The following is a 25533-nucleotide window of genomic DNA, read 5'->3' on the forward strand; positions in this document are numbered from 1 at the left end:
TTTTTCCAGTTTTTAGCCTACATTGATTTGATATATTTATTTTTTCCTTGTCAGCACTGTGTATGCCAAATGAATAATGTAATAAATTATCCGACCCAAAACGTTACAAACATTGGAAAACAACATATTCCGTGTGAGGAGAACAGACTTTCACTGAAAGGAAACGCATCAGTGAGTCCATCTGCAAACAGCAACCAGCAACCTGTCTGACAGTCAACGGCGACAAAAAGTCACAATAGAGTCACGTGTTGCTGCGACCAGCAAGCCTGTCAAACTTCCTGAGGAACAGGCAAAGGAAAAGCGTCAGTAGTAACACTTTAACACTCAGTGGAAGTCCTCTGACCCGATTATAAGTATCAAGTACCTAATGTATGCCTGTTACAGCATAGTCTGAACTAAACTAATTCAAAGTTGTCTAATAACACAAGTGAGCCAGCTAAAGTTAGGTAAGGTCTACTGCCGAGGAGGATGTGGTTTATGCGCTATTCATTGCAACGAGCTAGTTAGCCGACTAGCTGGGAGATATAACTGCTGATTTCGAGTTCAGCGAATACAGTTTTGCCTCCGAATCAACACGGAATGTAGCGTGAAAGGTAAGGTTTGCTTAGTCTACATTTACAGGCTACAATGTATCAGTTCACAATGCTGCATAGGATATTCTGCAACGTTCCATACTTCTGCATTCTGATTGCTTGGCTGTTCTAATCTTGACGTTCTCTTGGAAGAGTTGCTGATAGATGGAGCTGAGATTTGTTGAAGTGGTGCTGAAATTATTGTAGGCTACTTAAAGCGGCGTTGATTCACCTCACACAATACAGTGCGAAATCAGGGAAAGCGAACTGAACTCATGTTTAATTCATTTCTTGACAAGCAGTCATTGACCATCCATATGAATTTCGCATATCCTTACACGTCATCTTTGCCAAACGAACCAGTTTGACTTCACGACGTCCACGTATGAGCAATGCATTTACCCAAATCTGGTTCTTCCAGTCACTTACACTACGTTGGCTTTCTGTTTTCTTGGCATGGGTTGTGTCAATATCGAGTTATCGTCCCGCTATGTGATGGAATGCAGTGATTGAGCGACCACCATGTGCACCACAGCTTTTCATCTTTGTTGAGTTACCGCATTTTCTGCATCATTTCGTGTGTCTCTGAAAACATACTGATAAACTATGCTCACCCTTTTCATCTGTCTAAAACCAGACGAATATGCAAAAGAAGCACTGGACGCCTGTTGCACGAGAGATAGTCTACATTCGTGAATGAGCGCGCGCAACTGTTTCCGCGCGTGAGACCAAAGATGTTTTAAAAGACCAGTTGTGCACAGCTGTGAGTAATTAAGCTATTTAAGATGTGTTTGTCAAGTGAGGAGTTACGTAAGTTGATTTATGTGTGTATATTAAAAGTAGAAATGTTGTCTCAAGCGTATCATGTACATTTAGGCTATTTATGCCGCTGTTTAGAAGATGGGGCGAGATGAAAAGCCGTATCTAATGGTTGTCACACTCATTATCCAACCTGTCAGACAAGATGTACAAGTCAGTCAAAACATTTACTTTAATTTGCTTGCTGGAAGTCAAGGGTTAGTCCAAGTGTATTCAGACACTCCTGTTCATGCTGTGCTCCCATGCTTGTGCTGACATTTCAACTCAACTGAGTGTTTACCATCATGATTAAACTTACCACTGGAGCTTGGTGGTGAGAGACGCTTTTGCTGTAGGCTACTATCTGGTATTCATTGCGTCTTTATGATTGTTGGTAGGCTACATCATATTTTAGTTTAACATGGCATGGGTCAATTTGGCTTTTGCCCCACTTCTAGTGTTGCTATAGCCAGTGTCTGACTCCGTCTGTTTTATTCATTTGTGCCCAGTGCTTGGAGTGGACAAGAAGAGGTACAGTAACCCTAATTGTCCGAAAATACCACCCAAAAAGAAGAGCAGGAACCCTTATTTTCAGACAGTCCCATCAGTACCAAATCAGTACAATTCAAATACAGTACAATTTGAACTGAAGTACAATTCAGTACAATACAAAAGTTTTTGTAGGGCTGTTGCCTGCACGCATTTTGAAAAAAACTTGTTTTGGATTTATAAAATGCGGTGCACTCATTGACAGTAAATAGAATGGACGCCAAATCAACGCTATTTGCCATTCAACGCTTTGAAGCCAGATTTGGGAACATTCCAACTTACATTCCACCTTAGAAACGCCAAACGCAGGTGCTGATTGGACAACAACAAGACTTCTAACGGTCAATCAAACCATGTTCTGATGCTCATTGGTCAATTTAACTTTTAATATCTCTCTAAAACAAAACATCACCACAAAAAATCACCACCCTGGTAAGTTGGAGAGCAAGGGGACCTACTAGTTGAGCGAAAAATTATCCCCCTGGAGTGGCATTTAAGGGAGATACAGGGTTTTATGTCTCTCATAGGAATGAATGGGATTTGGCCATTTTTTGGTCTTTTTGGGTCCAACCTTGGCTCCAACTTGGCTTCAACAATGAAATAGAATTTTGGCCTCCATTCTATTTACTCTCAATGGGTGCACTAGATAAGTTCTGCCAGAACCCTGATGATGAAAATTATGAGGAAGGGGAACTGGGTTACCCTGAGTTCCCCCCCACTTCAACCTCTGTTTGTGCCACGAGACAACAATGTAGCCCCTTAATGCGCGCCACACCTCCAGTGGCACGCTGTAATAGTAATTGAAATCTAACTACCACAGCACTACAATACTATGACACAACACAGGCCCTTTAGTAATGCACCACGACTTGGTCATTACCATACTGGTAACAACAAATGTATAAAGCCGCGTCTTAAGGGGTTAATTCCTGAGGTAAACATATAGTAACAATGTAGTAATAACGATTCTGAAGATTCCTAACTCGTCCCCTGAGGTGCTTGGTATGTTTTTGTTCTCCCCTGGCTGCCCTTGACAACGCCGCCTCTCTTGTGTTACTTTGCTCTCAGTTTACGTGTCAGACACACTCCCTCGCGGCACCTCAGACACTTAGCGTGACGATAGCAGTTTGAGCACAGGAGCAGGCCACAAAGCGAGCGAGTATGCTTCTGCGTGTGTTTGTGTGTGTGTGTGTGTGTGTGTGTGTGTGTGTGTGTGTGTGTGTGTGAGTGAGTTAGTGAGAGAGAGAGGTGATTTATGTGTGTGTGTGTATGTATGTGTGTGTGTGTGTGTGTGTGAGAGAGAGAGAGAGAGAGAGAGAGAGAGAGAGAGAGAGAGAGAGAGAGAGAGAGAGATTTAGGTGTGTTTGTGTGTGTGTGTGTGTGTGTGTGTGTGTGTGTGTGTGTGTGTGTGTGTGTGTGTGTGTGTGTGTGTGTGTGTGTGTGTATGTGTGTGTGTTAACCGAAGTGTGCGTGCGTGCCGTGCATGAGTGTGTTTGCATGCGTGTGTTGTTTGCATGCGTGTGTTTGCCGCAGAGTGCCTGGGGGCCCTCAGATTGAGCCACAGCTGGTTTATGCTCCTTAAAATTCTTCCTCACCTTCACTGTCTCATTATTTCTCTCTCTCTCTCTCTCTCTCTCTCTCTCTCTCTCTCTCTCTCTCTCTCTCTCTCTCTCTCTTGCTATCACTCCACTATCTCTTTGTCTTTCACACTGTCCCTGTCTTCTCCACTCCATCTCTCCATCTATTGCTCTCTCTCTCTTTCTCCACTTCTATCAGCTCATTCCTTCCCCAGCTTTCTCACTTCCTCTGCTGTCTTTATCTCCCCTCTCTCCCTCACTCTCTGTCCCTCTAATCACTTTCTTCGTATCTTTCTCTCTCTGCACTTCTATCTTTCTCATCCCCTCTTTCTTTCTCGATTTCCATATCTCTCTCTCCACCTCTGCGATGTTATCTCCCCCCCTTCTCTAACTTTTTCCTCACAGTCTTGCTTATCCTCCTGATGCCTTGTCCTCTCCTCTACTCTTTTTTTGTCTCTCCTCTCCTCCCCTCTTTTTTGTCTCTCCTCTCCTCTCCTCTCCTCTCCTCTCCTCTCCTCTCCTCTTTTTTGTCTCTCCTCTCCTCTCCCCTCTCCTCTCCTCTCCTCTTTTTTTGTCTCTCCTCTCCTCTCCTCTCCTCTCCTCTTTTTGCCTCTCCTCTCCCCTCTCTTCTCTAAATGAACACCCCCACCCCCGTCATCATCATAAGCATACAAGCGAAAATGAAAACCCACCTGGGAAATTCCATCTCCCATTGTCTTTTGTGACACAGCAGCACGCCACAGCACACAAGTCCACACTGCACACAACGAAATTGCATTTATGTCTCATCTGTGCAAGAGGGCAACCCCCAACACCCTAAGGGAGCAGTGCGGCGGGACGGTTCCATGCTCAGGATACCTCAGTCATGGAGGAGGATGGGGGAGAGCACTGGTTAATTACTCTCCCCATAAAACTGGCGGGTGGGCAGTCTAGCTGTTGATTGGTTGGTTGGTTGAGGTGTCAATTTCTGGTTCATCAAGTCAAGTCAAGTCAAGTCAGCTTTTATTGTCACTTTCATCATATGCACAAGACATACAAGGAAAAATGAAATTACGTTTTCTCTCTATACCATGCCAGGACAAGACATATACAAACTGACATAAAGTGCAGACAGGACAGGTAACAGTGATGGACTGGTAACAATGGACAATAATAAATACAGTATAAATGAACATTTAACATTTAACATGTAACTGAGACCAATAACCCTGCCTCAGCTTTGATCCAACCAGCTTTGAAACTGCTGACTTTAATGTACCATGAACCAAGACGTGGATCTGCTACTTAGTGAAGTCCCTTGTGTCAGAAGGAAAACATTGCAGATCCTTACTGCCTGTGTCCTGTAATTCAGAATGTATTTTTGTCCACTCTTCCCTCTGCTTTTCCACAGTGGAGCATATACAGTACGCTCTATAGGGTCAAAGACTTCTTTGTCATTCAGTGTTACGGACACCTTCCGTAACTGTAACTGTAACTGCAAAAAAAAAACATGATTTTTAAATTGTTTCAAGTGAATGGATGACAGCCAAGGCTTTTATGAATTCCCTGTAACAATAAATAAATAAAAAGAGTCATGTTTTTTACAGTTACAGTCAGCAGAAGGCATCCGTTACACTGAATGACAATGCCATTTTGCACGTCTTTGACCCTACAGCAGAGGTAGGGAAACTCAGGCCTGGGGCCACATGAGGCCCAATGAACCATTTCATCTGGCCCGCAGAGCCTTTACGACTAAAAATACATTTGAATCCAAAGTGATACTCTCATCACCTAACAGTCTTGAAAGGGCTTGGTGTCTTCAGAGTTTGAGACTAATAATCAATGCTCAATCTAAATAGTCCAATGTGCAGGAGTGGAAAGGCCAAGACGTTATTTCAGTGTACATTCATTCTTATTGACACAGGCAAGTTGCCTACGTCCAGGGGCGCAACTACAGTGTATGCGACGTATGCGTTGGAGGGGGGCGCCAAAGAGAGGGAGTTGGAGGGCGCCAAATAATTATTGAGTGTTTTTTTGGGAGGGGGGGGCACCAAAATCGTTCTTGCATACCCCCCCAGAAAACAGTAGTTGCGTCCCTGCCTACGTCATCCGGCCCTTTGGTCAATAATCTAAACCCAATGTGGCCCACTGGCTAAAATAATTACCCACCCCTGCTATATAGACTGTATATCTACTATGCGTCTTCACCCATGGCAAGCACTCTTCCTTCTGCCTTCGCACTGACTGCAGCAACATGTGTTTCACATGGGCCCTCCTCTACACACCTCTGGTTCTGCTGCCTCGTCTGCCCCCAGAGTGAGAAAGTAAACAGCCCCACTCCCATCACCACCATTGACATACATGTGCACTACGTACATCTATATCTATGTCGTTGCCCATCAGCTTCACTCTTCCCTTTGTCTTCCCACTGCTGGGAGACGGATTTGCGTGTTTCTATCTTTACTAAACTTGGCAGCAGGACTGATGCCATGTCTTGCCCCCTGGGGGAGAAATGTAACACCCCCATCACACGTGCACACTACATATCTACATCTCTGTTGTGCATATCTTTGCCCATGCCTATCACCACTACTCTTTTTTCTGCCTTCCAACAAACAGTGCAGCACACATGCTCTGTATGTATACATCTGTTTAGGGCCACTGACTGCTTTGGACTAAATCATTTGCAAGGGTCCTCCCCCCACCCAATACATAGTGTAATGATTAGGAACGAATTATGGGCCTTCCTTCTCCTTGGGCCTGGGACAACTGACCACTTTGTGCCCCCCTCCCGGGGTCATTATTACTCTATGGAGGACACGCGACCAGCGCTACCAGAGCGAATTCGGCAGGGGCGAGGCGAACTGAGCGACCAGAGCGAATTTTAACGATAGAAAGTCAGCTAATCTGTAATGAGCAATGACGTGGTTCGGCGAAAACTTATTGGAATGTTCATATCTCTCAATGTCCCAGGCTGTCAAGCCAGAGTTGTTATGTGATTAGCTAAATCAAACATGTCAATGTCGCCCATCCATACTAGTGAATACAGCGAATTCAAGACAAAACTTCTTCTGCTACCAGGCAGCGTAGTTCGCTCTTGGTCTGAACTCTGCATTTCTCCAGCACTGTTCCCTCTTTGCACTGGTGACGGCAGCAGCAGCAGCCACTTCACACGGCCCTCAGGCCCTCACACCTCTGCTCATGACGCCTCATCTGCCCACTTTGGCCTTTAGGTGAGACCTGTAGACACACACACGCACACGCACACGCACACACACACACACGCACACGCACACGCACGCACACACACACGAAAAGAGGAGAACCATAGGTGTCACTATACAGTAAACACACACACACACACATGCACATGCTCACGCACGCATTCACAGATCATGCACACTCACACATAGACACACACACACACACACACACACACACACACACACACACATGCACACACACACCTGTTCCCAATGCTTGGCCCTGGTGGTGTTTTCCAAAGTGCCAAACTGCTACAGTATTTCCTGGTCCACTAAAAGCTGCCCGCCTTCGTCCAGTGAAGCACAGCCAAGCAGCAGCAGGCTACAGGCCACTGGTTTGGTTAACAGCTCCTTGAGAGAGACGAGAGAGAATGAGTGTGTGTGTGTGTGTGTGTGTTGTACTTTATGAGTGTGTGTGTTCCTACCCTGCAGGAGCAGGAAATGTCAGGTGTGTGTGTGGGATGTATATACATGCGTTTGTGTGTACGTGCGTTTGTGTGTGCGGGTGTGTGTTTGTGTGTGTGTGTGTACTTGTGTGTGCGTATGTCGGTATGTGCCCTGTGAATGAGTTGTGTGTGTGTGTGTGTGTGTGTGTGTGTGTGTGTGTGTGTACAGGCGTGCGCACTTGCGTCACGTGTGTGTGTATGTACATGTGCGTCGTGCGCGTGTGTGTGTGTGCGCGTGCGTGCGTGCGTGTGTGTGTGTGTGTGTGCGTGCGTGCATGTGTCCTGTGTCACTGAGTTGTGTGTGTGCGTGTGTGTGTGCCCATTTGATGCCCATTTATGTGCCAGGCTTTGCCAATGCTCCTATCAGGTAGCAGCCAGGGGACGGCAGGTGTAAGGGGCAGGGCTGGCGTTAGAATGGGGCTCTTGTGTTGTGTGTGCTGGACTGATAGATCGGCTAGCAGCATAGCAGTGAACTGCTGCCGTCAGGTTGCTCCGGCTCCTGTTTCTTAATCTTACCTAGAAACGTACCTTGGCAGTGTATTGTGCCGTTGGCTTGCTTATTGTCCGGCCTGAACTCGGCCAAATCGTTGAAGGTCAGGTTGGGGAGATAAGCTCAGAGTTTGGAGAGGTGGGGCCGTTTTTGGGTACTGTGGCTGACCGTTGATTAGTGGAGGTGCAAAACGCAAACCAGAAAAAGAGGTGCTGGCAATCAGTAAAACATTTGCAGGAGGAAAGAAGTGCCGCACACTCCCGAGTTGCATAAAACAGGTTTCGGCCTGTCGGCCCACCTCAGGTCACGTGTGCTCACTGTGACTGACCATGCCACATCCACCCATACAGTGTGGCACAGCCATGGTGTCTTAAAGGATAACTCCAGCCAATTTCAACATGCAGTTGTAATGCTCACACTACCCTGGACTTGTCAGTACCTGAGAACTTTTTTTCTTCAGCCTTTTCCGAGATCCTGGTCATTGTAATGGGGGGCAGGTGTTTGTTTACATGGTAACACTTTATGTTAGGGATACATCTATAAGAACTAATACATATAATGTTAATGCCTGCATAAGTAACTTGTAAGGCATGTACTAAGCAAACGCTAAGGCCTACTAGGTCCTTACTATGGTTAAATTGGTAATGAATCCCTTATTGCGCATGAACAAGACATTTGCGAATACATGCCCAACAAATGTTTGATTTTGCTTTGTACATGCCTTACAAGTTAGTTACACGGACACAATGTATGTATTAGTGCTAATAGATGTATCCCTAAAATAAAGTGTTACCATTTAAAAAAAAAACATCTTGATTTATTCCCAAAAACATCCAAAATGTTGAACTGGTCCGCCGGCGGGCCTATACATAAAGAGGCTATGTGGGTTACAATTGCTTGTCTCTAATGCAGTACCCTTTGTGGAACAATTATTTACCATCCACAGAACCTTTTAAATCTTTCGTTATAAGTTAGCCTACATTTATTTATCTGGAGGTGAAATGCTGTATCATCCCCTATGTTACCTTTTTTCTCTATCCACCCTTATTCATTGCCGAAGTGGCCCAGATTTACGGCATCTAGCGTAAATCCAGTGTTGCCAGATTGGGCTGTTTCCTGTCCAGTTGGGCTGCTTAGCCAGGCCTTGTGCGAGTAAAACCGGCATTTAGCAGAAAAACCCACCCAATTTTTGCCATAGAAATCAATAGCCTAGAATTGGGCGGGATTTTGTGCTTCTAGGCGGGTTTTGAGCATTTTTTGGGCTGGAAATCATCAGACTCATCTGGCAACCCTGAGCGTAACCCCACATTGTGCAGGCAGGCACTGTATTTGGATAAAAGTGTCAGCTAAGTGCAATGTAACATAATCTAGCCTTCAACTCCTCTTCTAACCAACCTGGTTGCAGGAGGAATAGGTGTTGATTTTTCTGCTGACTCATCCTGTCTGAAGACTGTAAAAGAAAACTTCCAGTGCGTAGCGTAGCCTTGACTTGAACTCAATGCAGCCGAACCTTCCTTGACAGACGGGCGGTCCATTTGAAATAATAATGACGCCAGATCGCTTTTCATTCACTCCAGTCTATGACAGAAGCTCGCTTTTTTTCCACAGTCCCCAAAGGAACGGGCCTATAGTTCTGCTGAGGCTTGACATTCAGTGGAGTAGAGGGTGGTTTTTTGCTGCATGCACCTTGAGCAAATAGGCACACTTTAATCCATGCACACACAATCAAAGGCAGCACACTTTTAAGGTAACGTAAGGTGATCTTCGCGTCCCAAGGGTGGTAGTTGGTTACATAGCTATAGTACCATACAGCGAGGTGTCAATTTCAGCTCCGGAGAATAAATAAATCTGCCACAGCTTTGATCCAACCAGCTCTGAAACAGCTGATTGTAATGAACAGCTTAGCCTCTTACTTCAGATGGGCCTATTTACTCTCTGAAAATACTCCACTAGATTAGATTAGATTCTTTATTGTCCCATAGCGATATTTGTTTTCACATCAGACTGTGTTCAGTTCCATTAGGTTAGATATTGTAGTTCACATCTCATTTGCTACTGTATACATAGAGACACCATTTTCACACATAGACACATAAACATCCTCAGACATCCACATCATACAATACAGTCAACGACAACTACATCATAAACATAATGCTATTGAGAGATTACAGATTAAGACTTGGTCATTACAATTTTGGGGACAGTACGGTTATAACAGTCTTTGCGCTAAGGGGTTTAAAAGAGATGGATCAGCTCCTCAGAGACATTGCTTGTGAGTTGTGACAGAGATGCACCGTATCCAAGATTCGGTTCCGGATCCGGCCGGATAATAGGGTTTTTCACATGATCCGGATCTGATTCCAGGATCCAGGATCTGGTAGCCGAGGCTTTTCAGTCAAAATAGGTTTGAGCCAACGTGATAAAAAGGGCCCACGTGTGTGAGTAGGCTATGTGTTTCAACCCTTTCGTAGGATCCGGTATCCGGTTCCGGATCCGGAAGGATCTTAAGCAGTGGATCCGGTATCCGGCAGGATCCTAAAAATCAGGATCCGGTGCATCTCTAGTTGTGACAGAAGAAAAACATTGCTGATTGATTGTCACTTTCTGTGACCTGTAATTCAAAATATGACATGAGAATTTTGAGGCATGTCCCAAAACAATCCCACCTGTTGTCTGTAGCCTGCTGGGTGCACCTGAAGTGCTCTTTTGTTAACTCTGTACCTCGATGTCATCGCCATTGTCGTCACTTTATTGCCGTCGCCTCTTTAGTGACATAGTGTTCCTACCCTGCAGCAGCAGCAGGAAATGCCATGTGTGTGTGTGTGTGTGTGTGTGTGTGTGTGTGTGTGTGTGTGTGTGTGTGTGCACGCGTGTGAGTGTATGTGTGTGTGTGTGTGTGTTGTGTGTTGGTAGTCGACACATATGGAGAAGAAGGTGCTGTGCATATCCTTGAGACTTTTACCCCACCGACTATTGATCACTGTGGTGCCACTTATCTAGTTCATGCCTGAGTATCTTTGCAACTGATAAATTTGTGTCTATGGAAACTCAATTTTGAATTGTGGGCACAAATAAAGAAGTAAACTGTGTGTGTGCGTTGCGTGCGTGCGTGCGTGTGTGTGTGGTGCGTGCGTGCGTGCGTGCGTGCGTGCGTGTGTGTGTGTGTGTCTGTGTGTGTGCGCGTGCACACGTATTTTGCAGCAGACAGTTTGAGACCAACAGACAGACAGAGAAATTAGTGATTGAGTGACTGCACCCTGACAAAGACCGTGGAAAAGTAAAAATAAGAAACCGGAGTGCCACAGTCTCCTGCTCTTTATATTTTAAGGTCTACTTTACCCACTTACTGTTAGAGCACCCCGTGTAAAAAAGTCTGGATCCACGCAGTGCTTTGGATTTTTTCCTTTTTTTTCCTGAGACAGAGAAATGACTTCTACTTATCAGGTACAGAACATGTACAGGGTCCCCTGTGAAGACAGAAAAAAAAGGAAAAGTGGATATAATAGTTCAAAGTTTCACCCTCTGGCTTTGTCACTGGCACTTTCGCAACAGTAAAATCCCTGCACTCTGAAATATTAATGCCAGCCAATTATGTGATTACATTGGAGGCCAGCTGCACAAGTGCTGATGGATCGGGCTCAGAAAGGACAGACCAGACAGCACACCGCTAGTCTATGATTGCCTCTCCTGGCTGAACTGGAGCAACCTGAAGCATCGGCAGCAGCCGGCGATCGAAATCTTGTCTGTGTGCTAGGGCTGCACAATTAATCGAAAAATAATCAGTTTCATGCTATTGCCTTTACATAGTTATTACAATTCATTTTATTTTGCTCATCCCGTATGTAATTCATTCTTGGTTATATTTCATCTTGTTATATTTTTTAAAAAAATCTGCGAAAATCAATAATCGTGGTTAATAATCGTGATTATGATTTTGACCAAAATAATGGTGATTATGATTTTTTCCATAATCGTGCAGCCCTAGTGTGTGCCATAGTTTATTAACGAGGAGTTGAGCCTTGCCGGAGGAGGAGGAGGAGGAGGAGGAGGAGGATGAGGAAGAGGAGGAGGAGGAGGAAGAGAAGGGAGTGGAGAGGGGGAGAGATAATTAAGTGGCATGCGATAAAACCGCCACGCTTTCGTAGCATTTAGTAAGTGGCACGCTTGCTAGTGCCAGCTACTTTAAGGACACCCAAGGGTGAGACAAAATACCCAACCACTCCAAGTAGAACACTTGTAAAAGTCAATCGCACAAGTAGTGAAATACTTTTATGATGGGTCTGAATTGCAAAGTTTGAAAATGGCAGTAAGTGGTGCATTGTGTATATAGGGTACGTTTGGAATTCAAGCAGTTTAGGTCAGAAGGTAAGAGCATTGAGATTCCTTCACAAGGTAAAAATCTTATTCAAATAAAGTAAGGAATTAAGTGCGAGAATACGGAGGACTTTTATTTCCTGCTTTGTTTGAGTTTATGCCAACACCCAGACGGGTTAGCATACTTAATCCCACCATTTTGTACACCCACTGAGCCAAATAACTTAAACACACTACTCATTGGTGCTCAGTGAAGCCAAAAGGCAGTTATGCCAACGTTTGAGTTTAGACTGGAAATGGACTTTACAACACCTCGTTTGTCTTGTCAAACCAATTTTCATGTTTAAAGTACGTACAGCCTTGGCAATACTATATACAGTAGCTGCTACATGTTTGACTCGACACTATGACAACATTGAAACCGTTTTCCCCCTTCACTTTTCAGTGTTAGTATTCAAATGTACTGTACTTTGCTGTCGTTGGATGGGTAACATTTATGAAAAACAAACTTTGTTATAGAATAGATAGCCATATCTCTGTTACTTGCGGCCAATGAAAACACTGCTGGCCTTAGAATGGGGTTAGAGCCGTAGCATAGCAGATGCAGGAAAGAAACGTTATTGTAGTGAAGAAATAGAGGGGGGGTTGAGGAGGGTGGATGAGGGCACAGTAAGTCATTTTTTTCTGCTGGGAGCAGGCCCCACTCTTATTCAAATACATTGTGAGGGTGCTGGTCTGAGACAAAAAAAGCAGGCCGGGCATTTTCAGTCAAGACTGGTCCGCCAGACATTGGGAGAGACAATGAAGCCTGTGACAACATTTTTAGTCATCTATTTTGAACTATTTTAACCCCAACAGGCAAAATGAATATTTAAATCTGACTCGGACAGGGTCAGCTGTAGCGGCATGAGGACTGATACCACTGCATTGGGGGGGAGGACCGGGCCAAAGTCATCAACAGTCCACCGGGCAAATGCCCTGTATGCCTTATGGCCTATCCAGCTATGGTGCTGGCCCAAATGCTCAACTCCATTTTTCAGCTGACACTGAAGAAGGCACACGCTGAAACGCGTCTGTTACAAATTGCGGAGGCAGTCAGCCAGATCACGGAGGGATTTGGAAAAGGGCAGACAGCGGTGCACGAGGCAGGATCCGCTGTTGGGTATCGTGTTTTTAACCAGCTCTGGAATTCCATTGACGTGCACTAGGACGCATCACTTGAACTGAATAGCCAGCTGGAATTTCCCAAATGTTTTCTCAATGGAGCGGAAACAGTCACGACACTTACTCTCACCTTTGCTTTCAGGTAGCAGTTTCTTGGACATGGTCTATATAAAAGTGTCATGTGTCTGTCATAAGGATGACTTGTCACATGTCAGGGACAATAATTCCACATTATTGATGTAGAGTTGTCATAATGTGTCATTTCTGTTTTTGGAATGTCAAGTTGACATCGTTTGGGTTCCAAAAAACTGAATGACACGTCGTGACAACAGTACAATGTCTCGTTAAAGGGACACTGTGTGAGATTTTTAGTTGTTCATTTGCAGAATTCATGCTGCCCATTCACTAATGTTACCTTTTTCATGAATACTTACCATCAGCATCAAATTCAAAGTATTCATTATGACTGGAAAAATTGCATTTTTCACACATCAAAAGGGGGATCTTCTCCATGGTCTGCCATTTTGAACTTCCCAAAATAGTCATTTTAAGCTGCAAAAATGACTGTACTTGGACCATACTAGACAATATTTGTTATTACTTAGTAAACTTTCATGTAAAGATCAAATTTGGCAATAGGCAGCCCAGTTTCAATGAGCAGCATAGTTGCAGTACCTTTTTTGACCATTTCCTGCACAGTGTCCCTTTAATGTTGCTGACACGCGTTCGTGACAGGTTGTTGTATCATGTCATTCTTATGATGGTGATATGACACGCTTGTGTAGAGCATGTAAAAGAAAGTGTTACCCATGAAAACATCGGCATCCTCTAGAGTTGCATCAGTTAATGATTGTAGTATACCATCCTACCGCACAGCATTCGGGCAGTCCATTAAGGCCACATTAAAATGAAATGCTCTTCCAGGTAACCTGAAGAGCTGTGGCTCCTTCAAGAACTTTGAATTGCAACTTAAATATGCTCTTAAAGAGACCCAAACCTGTAACCATTGACACAAAATGATGCCAATGTCTTATGGGAAAAGTTTTTATTTTTTATTTCAAAAATATTATTATATTTTGTTTCGGTGGGTGGGGGTGGTTGTGTGGGTGGGGGTGGGGGGGTACAGGGGACATGAGTGATTTGTTTATTGTTTTTATCTGTATTTTTTCATTTTGTTTTTGACTGCTGCTTTACTTTATTATTCTATTGTATACTATTTAATCTTTAATCTCAAGGACTACTGATGAAAACTAGCCCAAGGCTAAATCTGGTGTGATGCATGCAATGGAAACATTTATGTTTTAATTGCACATGGTCCTTGTACACATTCTTGATTGATTGATTGATTTCAAGCAACTGCAGTGCAGTAGTAATACCATTGTTGTTGCTATGGTGTTCTTATTTACTGTTGTGTTCTTTGTTCTGTGTGCTAAAAAGCTTCCTTGAGTTTTGAAGCTTTTTTTTCTTTGTCTTTTTTTCTTTCTTTCTCTGTCACTTTCTTTCTTTCTCTGTCACATAATATGAAGCTCAAAGAACACAAAAAGCAATTGCTCAAGAGTGAAAAATAGCGACTGTCTTACTCAATCAACTTTTGCTTTTTTGTGTGTCATCACACAGCCTCTCTTGATGTGCTGACGTGATGTGTTTATTTGTTGTTCATGAGTCGCTGCAGTTCTGTTCAAATAAAACTCTGTCTTGAGTCCAATTATTCTAAATCACTGAGTTTATCTGACATTTTATTCAGAGTAAATAGGATAATTGGACTGAAATCTGATTTATTGCCTGCCTGCATGGCAAGAGTTTACTTACTTTCAGAGTTAAGTTTTTGTTTTTAGCCTGTGAGGATGTTGTTGGGCTTTACATTTCTCTCTCTGTCTCTCACTTTCTTTTCTTTTCTTTTCTTTTCTTTTCTTTTCTTTTCTTTTCTTTTCTTTTCTTATCTTTCTTCTGCCTTCATTTTCTCCTTCTGTCTCCATATTCGCTGCCCCTCCGCTCTCTCTCTCTCTCTCTCTCTCTCTCTCTCTCTCTCTCTCTCTCTCTCCCTCTATCTGTCACTCGTTTTCCCCCTTTTCCATCTGTCTCCCTCTCTCACTCTTTTGATCTCCTCTCCTCTCTTCTTCCCCAGTTAGCTGACCAGAGGCAGACAGGAGTCCAGTGAGTTGGCCAGCAGGAGGTCAGCCAAGGTCGAGCCCCCACGCTGTCACCATCACACCACCACCACAACCACCACCACCACCTCCACAATCACACCACCACCACCACCACCACCAGCACCACCACTTCCACCATCACAGCCTCAATCGCACCACCTCCTCCACCACACCACCACCTCCTCCATCACACCACCACCTCCTCCATCATGAGGATGCACTGACCAGGGAGCTGACCATCATCACACCACCACCATCACCACCAGTGCCTCCTCCACCACCATCACCACCACCACCATCATGAAATCTTGAAATCTTTGAAATGAGCGTGCACCACTGACCCTGCTGGCCAAGACAGGAGCTGAGTGAGTGGCCAAGGAAGGTTGATCAACGTCAAGGTCAAGGTCAGGGTCAGGGTCAAGGTCGAAGCCACGCTGTCACCATCGCATCACCACCACCGGTGCTTTCACTTCCACCACCACCACTAGAGTTGGACATACCGGGTTGAGAAAGTTAATAACCCTGCCATATATTTCCCTAAACCAATTCAATGAACAAGCAGGTCCCAATTAACCTACCGCTTCAGTCACCCCTTCAGATGAGCTAATTTATAAATCACCTGTGTTAGCAGCACATGCAGAAGGTAATATCTGTCAGGACTCATACTTTCTCAATCCAGTTTGTCCTCTTCTGAGTCCCACCACCACCACCACTACCACCACCACCACCACCACCACCACCACCGCCGCCATCATGAGGGTGCGGCTGTCCCGCAAGCTGACGCTGCTGGCCAAGACGGGCATGGTGCTCTGGCTCATCTGGCTCACCTACCTCCTCATCTCCCGCACCGCCTCCTACACCTCCTCCGGCGAGGGAGGCGCGGCTGGGGAGGAAGGGGGAGGAGGAGGAGGAGGAGGAGGTGGAGGGCTGAAGGTGGAGGCCCGTGAGGTATGTATGTCAGAACAAACAAATGCACTTCACTTAAATCAGTCTGGGGGTTAATGGGCATGAGCTCCAATAATGTGGGAAATAACATTCCTCCACATTGTGCACGTGATTGCAACCATGGGTTTATTTTGTTTGCAAACACGGTGTTGTGAGGAGGGGCAAGACACTGGCAGCCAACCACGTGAGCAAATTTTTTGACCGACGGCTGTATCCAACAATCAGAGGTTGAATTGTGCGCAGCCAGGGTTGCGCAGCCAGGGGAAAACAAAAATTTAGAACCCATGTATACTTTCTTTGGTTTAGGTATGTTGACTTTTTAACACGGAAAGGAATCCCTGCTTCTCATACCTTATGACCTGAACTGCTTGAATTCCGAAACTTTGGAATTTCAAATTTTAAAACTTCATTTAAAAATCAGACTGATCATACAAGTATTTCACCACTTGTGCAATTGACTTATACAAGTTTTCCACTTGGAGTGTTATAGTATTTTGTCTCACCCCTGGGTGTTTTTTTTAAATAGCTGGCAAAAGCAACACATATTAAATACTACGAAAGCACTGTGGTTTTATCTTATGGCACTTACATGCTGTTTGCTCATATGTGGATATTTTTGTGTACATTTAAAACGAGTCATAGAAACATAGAAATCTGCTTTTAAAATCTGGTTTTAAAAATATCCTTTTATGGGAACTAAAACGCACCATTCACAATGTTTATGTGTTTATACATAATCAAATGAATGAATACCTGTGCTAAATTATCCGCATATGTGTAAACAACAACATCTTTATTTTAGGGATACATCTATTAGCACTAATACATACAATGTGCCTGTATAAGTAACTTGTAAGGTATGTACAAAGCAAAATCAAACATTTGTTAGGCATGTGGAGGGAATGGGGAGGGATTTATTGCCAATTTAACCTTAGTAAAGACCTAGTAGGCCTTAGCGTTTGCTTAGTACATGCCTTACAAGTTACTTATGCAGGCATTAACATTGTATGTATTAGTGCTAATAGATGTATCCCTAAAATAAAGTGTTACCACACCTCTTGTATACATGTAAAATAGTCTAAGGCAGTGGTTCCCAACCTATGGGTCGGGACCCAACCTATGGGTCACCAGAGATCTGCAGGGGGTCGCGAAGCTCTTCTGATTTTAAGGGGTACCATATATAGCCCATGTTGAATGAATGACAAAGCATTTATGCATATATATGCATAGAAGCAACAAAATGTAAGTGTTACATTTAAAAAAAATATTCTATATTTGACCTAAGACGAATTGAGGAATAAAATAACTAAAATGAGTTTTCACAGAAAACAGAGGGTATCGTGACTCCCTCTCGACACTCGCGCTGTTGGGTCACCAAAGCTTACAATGGTAAAAACATGGGTCCCTGAAGAAAAAGGTTGGGAACCACTGGTCTAAGAAATCTCCTTTTAAAACTCTGGTTTTAAAAATATCCTTTTCAGGGAGCTGAAATGCACCATTTACAGTGGTGTTTTTGATTTATCCACATGCTGTATTTATACATGAACAGATTAATTAATACCCTCGTTAACTAATCCACATATATGTAAACAGCGTCTCTGGAGTCCAGAGTCTATGTCTATGTCTTCATGGGAAAGTAAGAAATGTAATTTCAATTCTTTGTATGACCAGCACATGGAAAGAAATTGACAAAACCAACTTGAACCTGAACTTAATCCTCTCCCCCTCTTTAGGGGGCTAAATGCACCATTCACAATGGTGGTTTTATATTTATCCACATGCTGTTTATACGTGTTTACACATAAATTGATTAATTAATACCTGTGCTAAATTATCCGCATATGTGTAAACAACAACATCTTTCTCCTCCTCTCCAGAGCCGGGAGCAGCTGGAGGCTCTGCAGCGGGCCGTGTACGTGAAGCCGGCGGCGGACGCCAACGCGCCGGGGGAGTGGGGCAAGGCCACGCGGCTCACGCTGACGGACGAGGAGAAGAAGCAGCAGGAGGAGAGCATCGAGAGATACGCCATCAACATCTTCGTCTCCGACCGCATCTCGCTGCACCGACACATACAGGACAACCGCATGGCAGAGTGAGTGGCGGAGTCGCTGTGTGTCTCTATGTCTCTCTCTCTCTCTCTCTCTCTCTCTCTCTCTCTCTCTCTTTTTGTCTCTCCTCTCTCTCTCTCTCTCTCTCTCACACACACACACAACCTCTCTCTCTCTCTCTCTCTCTCTCTCTCTCTCTCTCACACACACACACACACACACACACACACACACACACACACACATGCACACACACACACACACACACACACGCGACCTCTCTTTCTGTCTCCCTCTCTCTCTCTCTCTCTCTCTCTCTCTCTCTCTCTCTCTCTCTCTCTCTCTCTCTCTCTCTCTCTCTCTCTCGCTTTCTCTCTCTCTCATACACACACACACATGCACACACAAACACACACATGTGCACACATTTTCTCTCTCTCTCTCTCTCTCTCTCTCTCTCTCTCTCTCTCTCTCTCTCACACACACACATACACACACACACACACACACACACACACACACACACACACACACACACACACACACACACACACACACACACACACACACACACACTCACAACATATCTGTGAGTGTGAGTAGGTAGGTGTGTTGGTGGAGGATCATGGCCAACATGGGGCAGTGGTGTAGTCTACTTTTTGTGGTGGGTATACTGTATATTGAGCATTTTTGAAGTGGCTATACTGTATATATTTGTACTATTCTAAATAATGGATCAATCAATTTTAAGTGGGTATACTGAAACCCCTAAAATTTTGAAGTGTGTATACTCTGTATACCTCTGCATTCTACGTAGACTACACCACTGACATGGGGTTTTTACACCTACTGTAGCTGCTTTCCGGTAAGCAGGCCAACCACATGCAGGAGTAACTGACTGGACAATGGGCGGGTGACATTACATTTAGCTTGACACTTTCATCCAAAGCCACTTACCATTATTACAGTGGTATTGGAGACAGTGAGGCTAGGGGACACACTGCCATCCTATTTGTAAAGGTGGACATCTAAACCGTATCACCCTAGGATCTGAAGACCACCTCCCTAACCCAACACTTTCGTTTTTCTTTTACTTAAGACATGTACAAGTTTTATCTTTTACCTGACATGTTTCGACGGTATTACTTCCGTCCTCATCAAAGGGTCATGTCTTAAATAAAAGAAAATGTGTTGAGTGTTGAGTTAAACCTTTAGACATAATGAACGTAATACATACACCTCCCTAACCGTTAGGCCGTGGATGCCCCATGGGTTGGCATGGTAATTAGCGGAGGGTGGCCAGTAGCCAGGCTGCGCCCTCCTAGTGACGCAACACTTTCAGCGTTGCAACTAGTCAGGTCAAGAGCAATGCAAGTACTTTCTGAGTTCCCGAAAATACGGGAACTCCTCCCACTTTGTCAGTGAGCAAACAACCATAAGCAAACCAACGGAGGCAGGTCAACCATGCCGTTTGCGAAATGTTCATTGTTATGCTCTTGGTCAGAGTCAGACCAAGTCTCGAAGAGATTTGAACCTCGATGATAAGCAGGCTAGGTGGCCGGTGGAATGGAAGAAGACATATTGTACGTTGCTAAGCTCGGCTCTCCAGTGTACTGTACTGGACCTAAAAGCATTCCACTGTTGGGGGTTATAAATAACTGTGTCTCCGTCTGCATCTCTTTGTAGCGCCACTTACAGGAAGAACACACATGCAGGAGTGAGTGGAGGGAGACGGGGTGGAAGTGATGGGCAGATAGCTGGGTTGATGGGTTGATGGTGGCCGTAAGATGATGGGTAGCGATGACACTTTGAAGAAATGCTCAGGTTCTGTGCAGTACACCCTAAAAGCATTCCATTGTAATGCAAACAGGCCTAAAATATTTTTTTATTATTATTATTATTATGTAAGCACCCAGCTGGCTGATGCATTGTAGGGTCGAGTCAGGCGTTGCAATGTGGTAGATGATGACCTCTGCTTCCTTGGCATGGTGGGCTCAGCTGGCCTGGTTGGCATGGAGCCTGTTCTGTTAATGGTGCTGCCATCATGAAGGCCATACTTGGATACTTCCTCTTCAATTCATGATCTTATGTATTTCCAAAAAGCGCAAATTCAGCCTTCACTTCAAGACTAACGCAGCAGCCCTCCAATCTAGCGCTTTTTTCCCCTGTTTTTGTAGCTTCTCGCGTCATCTGTCTTTGCTTTATAGCATCTTTGAGGAGATGTGAGTCCATATTTGTGTCATGTTGTTAGCTTGCAGGGTGTGGGCTCAATATGGAATGAAGAATCGCACAGCAGGCAGGCAGGCAGGCTAGGGGTTTTTGGATTCCCCTGGGTGTCGACTTCATATGGTGTCACTTTTTGCCTGTCAAGCTGGCATATAGCTCAGCAGTGGCGCCCGTTATTTATGTGGCGCCCGTTTCCTGTGGTTGCTGTTAGCTTGTCTGCTGCGGTTGGGACTCACAGTAAAGTTGGCAGTGTTCATTCAGAGAGTCAAATCTAAGTCTCACAACTGTAGTGTTGTTCCTACTATCTTTAAGTGTTGAATTAGATAACATTGTCACATTTCCTGCATTTTCTCACTTTTCAGTTATGAAGCAAAGACTCGGTGTTGTATCCTTATTTATTTAATCAACCAACTATCGTACCTCTCACATCGCTTCAGGGGGGCAGTCTTTGTAGGATCGCCTCTGAATAAACCACACCACCTTCCCAGCCCTCCTCCTCGCTCATCTCCGTACCTTTGTGGGTCCCTGTTATGTGTATTGGAAGTAATTGCTCCTTCTGCCTAGTAATAAGCCCAGACCTGCAATAATGAGCCTGCTTTTTTGTAAAGCATTACCCGTGGTATGGGAATAACCCCATTGAGATAAACAAGATGAATTGGTGGTAGGGTTTAGTGGAAATACTCCTCTGAGCTAGTTTAAGGCGCTCTAATGTTTGTCTCCATTGGAACATCAGAAGGTTTGGGCCTAGAGCTCTTAAGAAGTGTTGACTTAGCTTCAAGGAGTGACTAGGGAGTAGTAGTATCATTATTAATTCATAATTATTCCTTTCTTCTCACCATGATATGGTCTGTTTATTTCCGTCAGATTAAAACGTTTTCTAATGAGTGGTAGAAGGTTCCCTCTCTGCTTATCCGAATCAGTCGGCAGTTTCTAACTTCCTTTTATCGTTCTTTAGCTTCGGTATTTCTTTGTGAAAAAGATTGTAGTTTGTAGATTGCAGAAACTTGTTGTTTTACTTGGCTATTAATCAGATGTTTTTACTGTCAACAGATTGAGTGATAACACTAACAGTTTCAGTTAACAGTTCTCAAGCCTGCCCTTATTTACTTAAAGGGTGCATCCTCTCTGCAAGACTGCCATTCTGGCTTGCAGGCTTGCACACACACACACACACACACACACACACACACACACACACACACACACACACACACACACACACACACACACACACACACACACACACACACACACACACACACACACACACACTCTTTCCCTCCTTCACTTTCACTGTTTTCCCTTGCTCCCCTCCCTTCTTCTTCTCTCTCTCTCTCTCTCTCTCTCTCTCTCTCTCTCTCTCTCTCTCTCTCTCTCTCTCTCTCTCTCTCTCTCTCTCTCTCTCTCTCTCTCTCTCTCTCTCTCTCTCTCTCTCTCTCTCTCTCTCTCTCTATCTCTCTCTCTGTTTCCTAGCTATCTGCAAAGTCTTCTCTGGCATGTGTTGCCTCAGTGTGATGTTTTTTTCCCCCTCCTCTTCTTTAATTCGCTGCCATTATGGCCAGAGGCCGTTCAAGGTTCCACATCTCTGGCCCCTTGCTCTTTGTGACATCATCACTAGAGATGGGGCTGCGATTGGTCAGTCAGGCCAGCTCTGGCTCCAGTCTCTTTGTGATGTCATAGCTGCAGCCCGTTGTGATTGGTCCGTTCGGGCCTCTCTTGGCCTCGCACTCTCATAGCAAGTTTCTCACCTGTTCCCTTGCTGCTTCACACTCAGTGTGTGATTTACCAGCATTGTGGGATGCCGTCCCACTGGTCCCACATCAAAGCTGAGGCCATATATCTGGTCACTAATGACAGCTATTTACAGCCATGTATCTTTAATGCAACAAGAAGAATTTCCACACACTGGTGAACATATCAAAGGTTTATGTTGCCAAAGATGGCAATATTTCATTGATTGATTCATTCATCATCGTCATTATGATCAGTGAACAGTTTTGGTTTGATTGCTTTTGGGATTTTTTGTTGAAGTTAAGTTGTATGCACACAAACACATGCACGTGCATGTACACGGACACAGAGAGAGAGAGAGAGAGAGAGAGAGAGAGAGAGAGAGAGAGAGAGAGAGAGAGAGAGAGAGAGAGAGAGAGAGGGGAATGTTTGGCAAAGGGTCTCGGGTCGGAATCGAACCCGGGTCTCCCGCGTAGTAAGGGTATGCCATCATAGCTCATTGAGCCACTGCCCCTCCCCCACAAATATTGGTGTTGCGATGCATGCCATGCACTCAACATACTCAATGCACAATGTACTCCTACTTGTTGGCAATGATTATGTATGTCCTCTTTTGAAAGTCGTTTTGGTTATAAAGCGTTTGCCAAATGTAATATAATGTAATGTAATGTCATGTAACCTGTTTCTTAGAAATATTACACTTAGCTGACGCTTGTATCCAAAGCGACTTACTCTTATTTAGGTTCAGGGTATTGGTTACAGGCCCTGGAGCAATGTGGAGTTAGGTGCCTTGCTCGAGGGCACTTCAGCCACGGATGAAGGTGCTGGTAAGGGTGGGATGTGAACCTGTAACCCTCTGATATAAAGGCCAGCACAGCACTCTAACCACTGAGCCATGACTGCTTCTCAGGTGCCGGTGTTCTGTCGGGATATGTTGCCTCGTCGAGATGACCGACCGGTAGCCTTATTTGATAGTGGTGTTCTATCAATTTGCGCTGCCTCATCTAAATGAGCGACCTTGCTTTTCCGTGGAAGACGTTTCAATCGACCTTGGTCCACGTAGAACTGTTTTAATAACCATTAGGCCTACTTTATTTATTTCACAGACAGGGGTGTGCAATCGTTCGTGCTGAGTTTAATAAATACACCTCTGTCACTCTCTCCATTTTTGCCTTCGCGCAACACACACACACACACACACACACACACACACACACACACACACACACACACACACACACACACACACACACACACACACACACACACACACACACACACACACACACAGTAGCGTCCATGTTCAGGCATTTTACAATGCAGTCGACTCGTTTCAAATTCTTGAGTGAAAAGGGTGGAGGGCGCATTTTGACAGCTCAATCAGAGTTGGCGATTTTTTTCCATTTTGCAATGAGAACGCCTCCTCTACATAAATAGTCTTTTCTGATCGATGTTACAATGTTCGAGGCTCAGTGTGTGAGCGATTATGATTAGGCAACAAAGTAGCAAATGTTCGAGGCCACGCTATTTCGCAGATTTTCCAAACTGAGAATGCATGTAGTAGGCCTGATATAATTACGGGTAGGCTACAAAAAGCGTTGCTGGGTTGGAGAACCAAGTTAAGTCTGAGTCACTACACAGGTGTATGATCTGCTGGATGATCCACATTATTTCCCGTTTTTATCCCCCAGGGGATATATCGTAACTTACAGTCGGTGGATAGGCTATAGGCTAACTAAACTATGGATGATTGGTGGTAACCTCAGGAGATACAGTTTGAGTCAGTAAAGTTGACAGTCTCAGGGGATCCTATCGTGACTATCAGCCGATGACAGTCGGTGGTGACTACACAAGGAATCAACATCACCACCATCAAATTAGATCAACATCACCACCATCAAATTAATATCACAATTAACAGTTTTGTGATGCACGCTATTTGCCGTTTTTACCCCATATCGTAACTTTCAGTCGATGAATAGGCCTATAACTAGACTATCGATGACATAATAGCGCCGCTTGCTCAGATGCATGATCCTTCCTGACATCTCGAGTTTGTAAACTGCGGTCGCACAATTCGATGGGCAATCACCCGCGAAAACCGCCGCGCGGGTGTGCGCATGCGTGCGCATGCTCAGTAGCGAAAAGGATCACATCTCGACGGGTCGCTCATATAGACATGACACCGGGTGAAGCAGTTTGACGTGCGTCGGCTGCCCACCACCTCTGTGATCTACAGTATGTCCTCTTTTGAAAGTCGCTTTGGTTATAAAGCGTCTGCCAAATGTAATGTAATGTAAAGTAATGTAATGTAATGTAAGGTAACCTGTTTCCTAGGTGCCGGGTGAAGCAGTTTGACGTGCGTCGGCTGCCCACCACCTCTGTGATCATCGCCTTCTACAACGAGGCCTGGTCGACGCTGCTGCGCACCATCCACAGCGTGCTGGAGAGCACGCCCGCCACCCTGCTGCGGGAGATCATCCTCATCGACGACTACAGCGACCGCAGTGAGTAGCAGAGATAGGAGCGTTACTGTGCGTGTGTGTGTGTGTGTGTGGGGGGGTGTCTGCGTGTGTGTGTCTGAGTATGTGTGTGTGTGTGTGTGTGTGTGTGTGTGGTGGTGGTGGTGGGGGGGGGGTGCTGTGTGTGTGCGTGTGTGTGTGTGTGTGTGTGTGTGTGTGTGTGTGTGTGTGTGTGTGGTGGGGGTGTGTGTGTGTGTGGGGGGGTACATGCTATACATGGGTTCGCAGTGTTTGCAAACACGATGCTATGAGGAGGGGCAAGACACTGGCAGCCAACCATGTGAGCTATTTTTTTGACCGACAGCGGTTTCCAACAATCAGAGGTTGAGTTGTGCGCAGCTAGGTTCGCGCAGCCAGGGGAAAACAAAAACAGAAGAAGAAACCAAGTGGAAAGTAACCGCACAAATACACCTAGCGCGACAAGAGCGAGGCGAGCGACGGAAGTAATTGACTTTGTATTGAGTCGCGCGACAAAAGCGATTCTGGAGACTAGAGGCGATTCGCACGCCGAGAGCGACAGTTTGAAGTTGAAATCCTTTCAACTTTCTATGACGCGGTTCGGCGACCAGCCGCGACAGCCAATGGCTGTATAGAGGTCAGTGACCACATACCAATGGGAATGTTTGAATGCTTTGCCTGGACATACGCTAGTCGCTTCAATCGCTCGTATCGCTCTTGCTGCACAGAAGCCATTCTCTGTCGCTTCAATCGCGTCGCGGCTGGTCTATTTGTCTGGTAAGAACAGCAGATGAGAAG

At 44.9% G+C, this 25533-nt stretch overlaps 1 protein-coding gene across 1 annotated transcript in view; it reads left to right on the plus strand.

Moving 5' to 3' along the window:
* The first annotated feature begins 281 nt into the window (after positions 1-281).
* Positions 282-25533, plus strand: part of poc1bl (POC1 centriolar protein homolog B (Chlamydomonas), like) — a 60900-nt gene continuing 35648 nt past the window's right edge. Inside the window, exons 1-4 of the mRNA XM_063185965.1 lie at positions 282-593; positions 15281-16253; positions 18128-18342; positions 24593-24762. Of these exons, the coding sequence (XP_063042035.1) occupies positions 16059-16253; positions 18128-18342; positions 24593-24762 (580 nt within the window). The 5' untranslated portion in view covers positions 282-593; positions 15281-16058. The remainder of the gene's footprint in view (positions 594-15280; positions 16254-18127; positions 18343-24592; positions 24763-25533) is intronic.

This window comes from Engraulis encrasicolus, chromosome 20, assembly GCF_034702125.1.
Source record: "Engraulis encrasicolus isolate BLACKSEA-1 chromosome 20, IST_EnEncr_1.0, whole genome shotgun sequence".
NCBI lineage: Eukaryota > Metazoa > Chordata > Actinopteri > Clupeiformes > Engraulidae > Engraulis > Engraulis encrasicolus.